General features: G+C 40.9%; 2 protein-coding genes across 5 annotated transcripts; one reads left to right on the top strand and one right to left on the bottom strand.

Annotated features, from left to right (window-relative positions):
* Positions 1-3,377: 3,377 nt before the first annotated feature.
* Positions 3,378-4,235, bottom strand: LOC5516884 (suppressor of cytokine signaling 2). The gene has a single exon (XM_001636879.3). It carries the CDS (start codon positions 4,097-4,099, stop codon positions 3,524-3,526), a length of 576 nt encoding a protein of 191 aa, XP_001636929.3. The 5' UTR covers positions 4,100-4,235; the 3' UTR covers positions 3,378-3,523.
* Positions 4,232-11,674, top strand: LOC5516883 (alkyldihydroxyacetonephosphate synthase, peroxisomal). 4 transcript variants are annotated; one of them, XM_048719777.1, is made up of 5 exons: positions 4,257-4,365; positions 5,331-5,359; positions 6,140-6,888; positions 7,391-7,570; positions 9,112-11,674. In XM_048719777.1, the coding sequence occupies exons 3-5, from the start codon at positions 6,166-6,168 to the stop codon at positions 10,036-10,038; spliced, it is 1,830 nt and encodes a 609-aa protein (XP_048575734.1). In that variant the 5' UTR covers positions 4,257-4,365; positions 5,331-5,359; positions 6,140-6,165; the 3' UTR covers positions 10,039-11,674. The 4 variants fall into 4 exon arrangements, with proteins under 4 accessions (XP_032242792.2, XP_048575734.1, XP_001636978.2 ...); XM_001636928.3 differs by having other exon boundaries at positions 4,294-4,365; positions 5,270-5,359; XM_032386901.2 differs by lacking the exon at positions 5,331-5,359 and having other exon boundaries at positions 4,232-4,365.
* The last annotated feature ends 37 nt before the right edge of the window (positions 11,675-11,711 follow it).

Below are 11,711 nucleotides of genomic sequence, written 5' to 3'. Positions count from 1 at the left end.
ACACCCCACCCTTAGCCTACTTTTTACGTGACAGCATTTTGCACTTTTGTTATGCTATTGGGTCCTAGAGAGGGCACCATAGCACGCTTGTGTCACACCCCTGGAACCTTGTGTGACAGCCATAGCACGCTTGTGTTACACCCCTAGAACCCTGTGTGACAGCAATAGCACGCTTGTGTTACACCCCCAGAACCTTGTGTGACAGCCATAGCACGCTTGTGTTTCACCCCTAGAACCATGTGTGACAGCCACAGCACGCTTGTGTTACACCCCTAGAATCATGTGTGACAGCCATAGCACGTTTGTGTTACACCCTTAGAATCATGTGTGACAGCCCTAGCACGCTTGTGTTACACCCCTAGAACCTTGTGTGACAGCCATAGCACGCTTGTGTTACACCCCTAGAACCTTGTGTGACAGCCCTAGCACGCTTGTGTCACACCCCTGGAACCTTGTGTGACAGCCATAGCACGCTTGTGTTACACCCCTAGAACCCTGTGTGACAGCAATAGCACGCTTGTGTTACACCCCCAGAACCTTGTGTGACAGCCATAGCACGCTTGTGTTTCACCCCTAGAACCTTGTGTGACAGCCATAGCACGCTTGTGTTACACCCCTAGAACCTTGTGTGACAGCCATAGCACGCTTGTGTTACACCCCTAGAACCTTGTGTGACAGCCATAGCACGCTTGTGTTACACCCCTAGAACCTTGTGTGATAGCCATAGCACGCTTGTGTTACACCCCTATAACCTTGTGTGACAGCCATAGCACACTTGTGTTACACCCCTGGAACTTTGTGTGACAGCCATAGCACGCTTGTGTTACACCCTTAGAATCATGTGTGACAGCCATAGCACGCTTGTGTCACACCCCTAGAACCTTGTGTGACAGCCATAGCACGCTTGTGTTACACCCTTAGAATCATGTGTGACAGCCATAGCACGCTTGTGTCACACCCCTAGAACCTTGTGTGACAGCCAAAGCACGCTTGTGTTACACCTCTAGGATTTTGTGTGACAGCAATAGCACGCTTGTGTCACACCCCTAAAACCTTGTGTGACAGCCATAGCACACTTGTGTTACACCTCGAGAACCTTGTGTGACAGCCATAGCACGCTTGTGTTATACCCCTAGAACCTTGTGTGACAGCCATAGCACGCTTGTGTTACACCCCTAGAACCTTGTGTGACAGCCATAGCACGCTTGTGTTAAACTCCTAGAACCTTGTGTGAAAGCCATAGCACGCTTGTGTTACACCCCTAGAACCTTGTGTGACAGCCAAAGCACGCTTGTGTTACACCTCTAGGATTTTGTGTGACAGCAATAGCACGCTTGTGTCACACCCCTAAAACCTTGTGTGACAGCCATAGCACACTTGTGTTACACCTCGAGAACCTTGTGTGACAGCCATAGCACGCTTGTGTTATACCCCTAGAACCTTGTGTGACAGCCATAGCACGCTTGTGTTACACCCCTAGAACCTTGTGTGACAGCCATAGCACGCTTGTGTTAAACTCCTAGAACCTTGTGTGAAAGCCATAGCACGCTTGTGTTACACCCCTAGAACCTTGTGTGACAGCCAAAGCACGCTTGTGTTACACCTCTAGGATTTTGTGTGACAGCAATAGCACGCTTGTGTCACACCCCTAAAACCTTGTGTGACAGCCATAGCTCGCTTGTGTTACACCCCTAGAACCTTGTGTGACAGCCATAGCACACTTGTGTTACACCTCGAGAACCTTGTGTGACAGCCATAGCACGCTTGTGTCACACCCCTAAAACCTTGTGTGACAGCCATAGCACACTTGTGTTACACCTCTAGAACCTTGTGTGACAGCCATAGCACGCTTGTGTCACACCCCTAAAACCTTGTGTGACAGCCATAGCACACTTGTGTTACACCTCTAGGACCTTGTGTGACAGCAATAGCACGCTTGTGTTACACCTCTAGAACCTTGTGTGACGGCCATAGCACACTTGTATTTACACCTCCAGTACCTTATGTGACAGTTCCTAGTAATTTTGTGTAACATCACTCACAGTGACAGCCCCAGCACGTTATGTGACAGTTCCTAGCGTTACTAGCATTTTATGTGACACCCGTTCCTCTGTTGTGTTACACACCTAGTATCTTTAGTGAAACCCCTGGCGTGACAGCCCCTTATTTGCTTGGAGTGTCACGCGAATATATATCCCTATGTGACAGTGACAGGGTACCCATCAAGCTTTAAGTGCTTTCATAAACTACTCTGGGGGGGGGGAGATTCAGACTCTGGAAAACTTTGAATTTCAGACCCTCCTCCCCCCTTCCCTCTCAGGGTATTTAAGGAAAACTTCTTATCTATGATATGGCGAGAAATGTAATATTTTCATTTAGATATGTTATGGTCAAAAACTACCTTGGAAGCTTTTTTTCTAGAACACATAACAATTTTCTGCGAATTTTTAAAAGTTTAGACCGTTCGAAATACGGATGTTCCGATAAAAGCTTTTAAAAATATTTAATTAATTTGTATTACTCTTTGAAAATATTCCTACGATACTCGACAAATTCTTACGATTTAGGGCCATTGTGTTTACTATAAAAACGCTCATAGACAATCAACACACATGAACTTTTGTTTTCGTGCTTTTCGATTCCTTTCCGTCTGTTTTGTTACTTATAACATTAAACTCCCCTCCCCCTCCCCCCCTTACTCATCATCCCCATCCCCCCTTACTCATCATCCCCACCCCACCCCCTTACTCATCATCCCCATCCCCCCCCTTACTCACCAATCCCCATGCCCCCCTTTCATACATTGTCTCGCCCGTGATGTCTAGTCGGAGTTGTAGCACATTTACAAAAACTGTTCTTAATAGTTATTATGGTACAAACTACACACAAAATCGTTGCAATAGCTAAAATGTTATGTTTTAACCATGTTTATATTCATAAACCGCTTGTTCTCCTTTAACCATCCGTCGTTGTACACCTTAGACGGAAGTCGTGAAACGAAACTAACGGGAAGTTCCACGAAATCATGTGCTTGTAACTTCAGTTTGGGGTCGTATTTTTATTTCTGAAAAACAATTAATGGCTTAAGCCATATTTTTTAGAGCCCCCATCTGGAAATTATTTAACAAGGAAAACAAAACAGGCGTACCGGCGCGTGTGATAAAAGCAGTAAAAAGGTATTATCCTTGTAACATTTCAAATTCAGTGCGGTATTCTAATTTATCTAACAATAATGTCACAGTAAGGTTAAACTAGTAGCAGTGAAGGTTTCTATTTTTGTTATTTTATTTTCCTCTACATCGCTGCGAAATAACTACGTTCATCAAATCTAATAATATTTATATAAAAAATTAAATAAAATAACAAAAGCAGAATAACGATTAAGGTTTTTCTTTATTTTGTACCATATATTGAATAAATACATACAATAGTCAGGAAGTAATTCTTTGTACACAGTGTTGCCCACTAGGGAAGCGGTTAAGTCTGTACAAGCGAAATTCGTAAAACTTTAAATATTAGGTACTCAAATGGGATATTGGTAATTTGATATGTAAATTTTCAATTTAGCTGGAATCGGAAGGGCGTAGACTCCATTAGGTCTCATTTGTTTGTGTATACTTCTTCTACACAAGTGTTGAAGGCTTGAAACTGCACCGTAAATAGGCCGACCCAGGAATAGCTTGTATTTTGTGGGTTCTCTCCTTAAATAATTATCCTCCAAATGTCTCTCCGAATGTCTTGAATTTTTCACGTAATAATAAATCAAATGTACAACGCATTTGAAGCTTGGTCCTTCAGAGTTCTCGTTGTCGATCGACTCCAAAGAAAACCTTCCCCTGTCCATTGCTATCCGAATATTCGTAACTCCGAACACTGTCCTTACGCTCAACGTAAACAAGAAGTTTGGACTCGAACTGTCGCGTATAATGAATGCACCCATATCACAACTACGCAGAATGATATCTGCTTGCTCCTTGGTGATTCCTCTCCAGTAAAATCCACTCTGTCGCAAAGTATCCAACACCGGGCCAACGACTGTTGATTTATCCCAATGCGCCCGATTCACTGTCGGGCTAGGTAGCATAATTTCCACACACATTTGTACTGCTTGGTTTTACCTGAGATCTCCTAAGCTTGGTCGGTAATTTTCTTTCAACCATCATTAATTTCTTGAAAAACGATTTCTGGGAACAAAACAAGATCCGATTTTTTTTAACGGAAGTCGATTTCTTGGAAGTAGGGGAATCGTTACCTTATGATGTAACGCATCGCTTTGTCACGCGCTTAAACTATTTCCGGGAAATTCACAACAGATGATGTAAAGTTTCGATTCGGATGGAGTTCAACGGTATGCTGAAAAAGAGAGTAAGAAAAATAACCATAAATACTAATACATATATATTTTTTTCTGGCTTGTAGTATCACACTTATGGCTTAACAATTTTTCTCCCTATCGTGCGGGTATCGATAACATTGTGTTATTTCTATGAAATCCACAGATTCTTTGAATTTAAGCTTGCGGTTCTTTTAAATATTGTTATTCCGGAAAATATGGATTATAATTACTACAAAAGAACTAAAAATGAGGCTCAAGGCGCCTGTCACAAACACACAAAAAAAAGCCGGCAAAACGTCCTCGAGCAATATTATTTGACATCGCAACAAACCATTGATAATAAAACACGTTGAAGCAAGCTTTCAAGGTTTGCTTTAAATACTGTTAACTCAACTAACTATGCGCTTACATAGCAAGTTTTTTTAATTTGTTAATATGCATTCTCCGTATCTGATGATTTCTGAGAAACATCTGAAACAACTTTCGAGCGGAAGTATCGAGTTTGGAAGAGAACTTCTTTATATCTCTAAACCATATGCAGCAGTTATATCATTTACATCGATAGATACAACCCCATTAAAGTGCAGTTCTATATTAAGCCCTTAACCAACAAAATAAAGCGAAGCGATCGAGAAAAACAATTAAATTTAAGAAAGCCAGCTTAACTTACGTTCACAGTTGCCGCCATTTTGTTAACGCTTCGACTGGTTACCGCTGACATGATTGTGAACGATATAAAATTATAATAATAATAATAAACTCCTATAAATACTCCTCAATCACATACGTATTTCAATTTAGGCTAGTGTTAATGGTAAAATAATTAGTGGCCTTTATTTTAGTTTCTTTACTTTTTGGGGGAATGACATACATACTACTTCACTCACTCACTCACCCTACCCCCCCCCCCCCCCTTCCTCTTTTTGTTCTCAGACACCCCTCTGCAGACCCCCATCATGCTTCAGGGTTTATAATTTTGCAATCGGTTCTTCAGGGCACGAAGCTGGTAGACTCCAATAAAAGGTAAATTTCAACCCTAATTTCCCTCCATACAAAGATTAGCATATAAAGCTATAGATATATGCAGACATTGAGCACTTTAGAGCGATTCAAATTTGCTTGAGTCAACCTTCCGAGCTAAAACAATCTAAGCATAAGGTTATCTCTCTTAGTATGGCCGGGGTCTTTGATTGTTGATGGTACGAATTACAAAGTACTTCATTTATTCGCTGGCATTATTGCAGACTTCATGTTTCCTTTCTTTGCTTTCGTGCCTTTTTAGTAAAAGCATGTTTGTATAAAAGCATGATTGTGTAATTCGGTAGCGATTACAGGGGAACAAAGAACACCACCCGGTGGTGTGATCGAATGATTTCTCATCCGTGTCCATACAAGGTTCGAAATCAGTCGATAAACTGACGTGTGCATGATTATCCCGAGTTATATAACATTCTAGTTCCTGACTTTATCCTGATTTAAAATCACCTTACAGTTTATTTGTAATTATACAGCTTATTTGGGGAATTAGATAACAAAATGACAATAATTTTAATTGCATAAGGCTTTGCTGGCCGGCTTTCCTGGCATAGTTTGAACGCCATATTGGTAGGTAATGCAAAGCAATTTGCCAACATTTCCTTTGTTTTCTGTGAGCTATAAATTTCTGGCAGTGCTGGCATTCCTGTGCTTTTTAAGATATAACACTTTTCTAAATGGACCCTATGCATTAAAGCATCTCACATACCTGGAAATGAATTATACTCTTAAGTTAATCTCTTCAAAATCTCTTTGATTGTACATTAGATTTAAAAGCAGCAATATTCTGAACCATGAGCCACCAAAGAAGACTCCAGGCATTTGCTGGTCATTTGAAAACATCTCCAGAACAACAAATCTGTGCCAACAAGGATAGAAAATCAGAATCGAAAGAATTTCCAGGAAGACACGGTGAGCTTAAATGGAATGGTTGGGGTTATAATGATTCTAAATTCCAACTTGACAAGGATGGGAAAGCTTCGTTTACTGGCTCAAGATACCTTCTAAGTGGGCAGACATTCCCAAAGTTGGTGGACTGGTTTCTAAAGGAGTGCTCTGCTGACCTGAACAAGAAATCACCAGCCAACCCGCTACCAGAACCTGCAACACTGCCGCAGCCTATCAGCAACGAGGATTTCCTTAAAGCAATAAGTCAGATTAATGTTCAGTTCACACAGGATGCTCACCAGAGATTATTCCATTGCCATGGCCACACTGGACACGAAATTTTCATACTGCGGCATGGCAAGCCTGGGAGGATCCCGGACGTTGTGGTATGGCCCCATTGTCATGATGAGGTGGAGTCCATAGTGAAGGCGGCCGTGCAGTGTAATGTGTGTGTTATACCATTTGGGGGCGGGACCAGTGTGTCGACGGCCCTAGAATGTCCAGCAGATGAGACAAGAATGATTGTGTCGCTTGATATGACTCAGATGAATAGAATCCTGTGGATTGATGAAGGCAATCTTGTAGCTCATATTGAGGCTGGGATCATTGGTGAAGAGCTAGAAAAACAGGTAGAGTACAAAATGTTTCTGTTTATTCTTGGTTGTTAAAGATCCTAGAGGCAAATTGTATGACAAATCTTTTAGTGCTGCAAAATGATGTAAATCAGATGTATTTAGTATAATTTAGAAATGTACGTGAATCACTGTGAAATTTTAGTAAATCCTGCAATAACAACAGCTCCATTTTATTGCTAAAAATGACAGCTCCATTATATTGCTAAAACCAAAGCAACAACAGATTTCATCCAAATATTGATTTTTTTTACAATTCTTACATTTGTTTGGTGTCAGAAAGGTTTATATACTATAGCTTTGGTTTTGGCATCTATATACTGTACATTTCAATAATCATGTGTTTTGTCTCCACTTAAATTTGTTTGAATTCTTCAAAAGGCACTTTTTTTCTTGATGTATTTTCATGTCAATTATCTCCCTTTTATCTTTGCTATTGAATATTGTATATTTCAATTATTTATAAATCATGTATTTATTTTTTTATTCCCATTTTCAGCTTCAACAGAAAGGCTTGTGTGTTGGTCATGAGCCGGACTCTCTAGAATTCAGCTCTCTTGGTGGATGGGTGGCAACCCGTGCCTCTGGTATGAAAAAGAATGTCTACGGTAACATAGAGGATATCATTGTTCGTATTCGGATGGTTACACCACAGGGGACAGTGGAAAAGAGTTGCCAGGTGAGATAGGATAGGGTGAAGAATTTGAGGGTTATGCAGGCGCGTACCCAGGATTTGCCGAGGGGGATGCGCAGTCATAGGTATTATATGGAAAAAGCATAGTATTTGAAGATTCCTTAATAAAAAAGACCCACTTTTTGGCCGCCAAAGGGGAAGTGTGTGCACACCATGCACACGCCCTGTGCACATGCCTGGTATGAACCCTTAGAAACCCAGGACCCTTAATATAGTGATTCCCAAGGTAATGATAATCTTGAAATAAGGATGTAGGTTTTAGGTCCCGCCAACAATAAGCCATATTGAAAGTGATCTCAAATTTATTTTAGTCAATCCACTCCAGTGGTCTATGTATAATCAATGCTGATTTGTTGAACTTCTAGGAGGCTTTGTAGCCTATCAGAAAACAGATCTGAAAACATTTTTGGCTAAACAAATTGACCTACTAACTGTAACAGTGCGATTTGACCTAAACAAGTATTCCTTTCTTATTGATTCTGTCTGAATCAGTAGCCCATTTGGCCTCAGTAGCAATAATATTTTCAATCATATGTTTATTTGTTAACAGTTTTAAAACAATGATCATGCTTAAGCCATGATGAGAAATCACAAAGGTTTTCACATGTTTTCAAAATTTTAAACCTAGCACATACACACCCAGGCACCAAATTTGTGCTCAACTTCCGTCAATTTGTGCCAAGGGTTTTTTTAATATTTGCTCCCCCAAGAGACAGCACTGCAGAGAAAAAACGGCCAATTTTGTATCTGTCATATAAAGATTGTATTGTGCACTACCATATCATCATCATAGTCATCATTATAGTCATCACATCATCATCACTTAGTCATTATCATTTAATCATCATCATTTAATCATCACCATCATTCATCATTATCATTTAATCATCATCATCATAATTAATTCATCATCATCATCATTTAATCATCATCAGCATTATTTAATCATCATCATCATTTAATCATCACCATCATTCATCATTATCATTTAATCATCATTATCATTTAATCATCATCATCATAATTAATTCATCATCATCATCATTTAATCATCATCATCATCATTTAATCATCAGCAGCATTATTTAATCATCATTTAATCATCATCATCATAATTAATTCATCATCATCATTTAATCATCATCAGCATTATTTAATCATCATCATCATTTTATCATCACCATCATTCATCATTATCATTTAATCATCATTATCATAATTAATTCATCATCATCATTTAATCGGCCGGCGAGGAAAATGGGAAACGTGGCTATATGTTGACTTTTGTTATCGCTTATTTACGGTATTTCGGTTTCGAGTACTACTTCCTTGCTGAATCGTTCGAGACTTCCGTTCCCTGGGACCGCGTTTTGAGTTTGTGTATCAACGTCACTGTAATTCAGTCCATGGACTGCGAAAGTGAAAAATAAACTAATTATTATTATTATTATTTAATCATCATCAGCATTATTTAATCATCATCATTAATCATCCTCATCATTTAACCGTTGTTTGTGGTTGCGTAGGTGCCCCGCATGTCTACTGGCCCTGACCTCCACCACTTCATCATGGGGTCTGAGGGCACCCTGGGCGTCATCACAGAAGTAACCCTACGAATCCGGCCCGTCCCGGAAATCCGAGTCTACGGTTCAGTAGTTTTCCCCGATTTCGAGAAAGGCGTGGCGTGTATGCGTGCTGTTGCGCATGCGCGTTGCGCCCCTGCCTCCGTGCGCCTGATGGACAATGAGCAGTTCCGGTTTGGTCAGGCGCTGAAGGGAGACGAAGGGTCATTGTTCAAGTCAATGGTGGACGGACTCAAGGCTATCTACTTGACTAAATTTAAAGGCTACGATCCCGCCTGTCTATGTGTCGCGACACTTCTCTTTGAGGGCACCCCAAGCGAAGTTGCGATCCAGCAGAAGAGAATCTACGAGCTCGCGGCGAAGTTTAATGGCATCCCGGCCGGCGAGGAAAATGGGAAACGTGGCTATATGTTGACTTTTGTTATCGCTTATTTACGTGATTTCGGTTTCGAGTACTACTTCCTTGCTGAATCGTTCGAGACTTCCGTTCCCTGGGACCGCGTTTTGAGTTTGTGTATCAACGTGAAAGAGTGTATCAACCGGAAGTGCGCGGAGCTAGGAGTGCGTTACCCACCGCTGGCCACATGCCGTGTCACGCAAACCTACGACGCGGGCGCATGCGTGTACTTCTACTTCGGGTTCAATTACTACGGATTGGCCGATCCGCTACACGTGTATGACGCCATCGAAAGCGCGGCACGTGACGAGATTTTAGCCAATGGCGGCAGCCTTTCGCATCACCATGGTGTCGGAAAGCTTAGGAAAAAATGGCTGCCGAAGACGGTGTCGAATGTCGGTATGGAGATGCTGAAGGCGGTCAAGAGAGCCATCGACCCGAAGAATATCTTTGGCAACGGGAATCTGTATTAATTTTGAACCTTGAGCGAATAGAAAAGACGTGTTGTTGTCGTTACCTCAAGAGACGTCAGTCCTAATATCAGCGCCTAATCTCCATTTTATATGTCAACACATTGCATCAACCATGCAATGGTTTCCAAGTTACACTTTTACCCATACCATCCAACGCATTGCATCATCTCACCAGGGCCAGAGTTGAGGTGTCGTGCTCTTGCCAGCCGCAGGAGACAAAAGAATATATTAGAATCCGCGCAATTTAACAGGCCATCCGCCTTACATTATGTATAATGGTTATCTCACAGACTGTTTCAAAACAAACTTGCTCTTGTGAGCCCAGACATGTGTGCGTATGAACGAGATGCACACACACACACACAAAGTCAAATATAGATTCATCTTGACAGATTCATCTTTATAGATTCAACGTGAACATAGCATTTTGCGCAGACTTTTGTCTGTAGCTAACTTTTCCTTGTGCGCATAGATCTGGGCGCTCGACGCTCATCAAACAGACTCAAAGTCAAAGATAGAATTCCCCTCGCAAATAACCTTGAAACGACGGCAATCGCACCAGTTTACTTCTGGAGGGCCGACGGAAACATCAACCGACAAGAGACAAAAGAATCTAATAAAATCCTCCATATTTAACGGGCCATCCGATCTAACCTATCAGTCACATCCTTAAAGAAACTTTCAAAAGACACACTGCTATTACAATTTTGAAATATTTTTCGTTAAAAATCATCGGATATTGCTACGCAATCGACCGGAATTACTGGTGACTATGCCGCTTGAACTCATTGCATTCCACATCTTTTCCAGTCTAAGCCAGGCGCGTACCCAGGATTGATCGAGCTGGGTTTTCTATCATAGGAATCATGTGGAAAAAGCATAGTATTTGAAGATTCCTTAATAAGAAATGACCCACTTTTTGGCCGCCAAGGGGGGCGCGTACTGACTGCATTTGATAACGATTCGAGGTGACCTTATCCTCACCCAAAACCCTTCCTTACATATATCGCCAAAGTATCATAACTTAGCCTTTGCCTCAACTCATATTTCACGTCCAGTTCTTAGAAAACAGGTTTATCCCTGAATTAGCGCTAACCTGCTTTCTAGGAAGCAGCCCCAGATTAACAAATGTAGCTTATAATTCTCTCATGGACAATGGGCTTTTCTAGTTTAAATGAAATATGAAACTCTGGCCCAAAAGAAAAAGATATAAATGGAGAGGAAGATAGCTAGAATGATTCCAATGATGAACCAGTGATGATGATGAACCAACGATGAACGATTATGAACTTGAATAATGTAAACGAGGTAAATCTCCAGATAACAGACAAATCCCATTGTGGACAATGTTCTTTTTTAGTACAATAGAATATCAAACTTGGCCCTAGACAAATTATAAATTTATACAGAAAATTGATGGCCTCAAGGCTGCTAATAATACACGTGCGTGTATTTTTGTATTATTAGCTTGAAGAACATTACGAGTTGTAGTTCAGGAAAACTGGTAGATTGACATTGTAGATGGACATCATATTACTAACTGTGTGCCATAAATTAGGGGATACGATTCGGAAAATGGAAATTTTTTTAAACGATTTTGAAATTTGAAAATGTTCGAAATACATGTGATAACACATTTGATGAGTCCAAGATTGTAAAACCCAAAAGGGTCA

The sequence above is a fragment of the Nematostella vectensis genome, chromosome 12 (genome assembly GCF_932526225.1).
Source record: "Nematostella vectensis chromosome 12, jaNemVect1.1, whole genome shotgun sequence".
NCBI lineage: Eukaryota > Metazoa > Cnidaria > Anthozoa > Actiniaria > Edwardsiidae > Nematostella > Nematostella vectensis.
The sequence above is the reverse complement of the archived record's forward strand: the minus strand, read 5'-3'. Positions and strand labels throughout refer to the sequence as shown.

What these genes read in the sequence shown, in the direction of transcription:
- LOC5516883 (XM_032386901.2), top strand. Translation starts at nt 6,166, where the DNA reads ATGAGCCACCAAAGAAGACTCCAGGCATTTGCTGGTCATTTGAAAACA. An exon ending in GTGAAGAGCTAGAAAAACAG is followed by an intron (nt 6,889 to 7,390) that starts GTAGAGTACAAA and finishes TCCCATTTTCAG; the next exon opens with CTTCAACAGAAAGGCTTGTG. An exon ending in CAGTGGAAAAGAGTTGCCAG is followed by an intron (nt 7,571 to 9,111) that starts GTGAGATAGGAT and finishes GTGGTTGCGTAG; the next exon opens with GTGCCCCGCATGTCTACTGG.
- LOC5516884 (XM_001636879.3), bottom strand. Translation starts at nt 4,099, where the DNA reads ATGTGTGTGGAAATTATGCTACCTAGCCCGACAGTGAATCGGGCGCAT.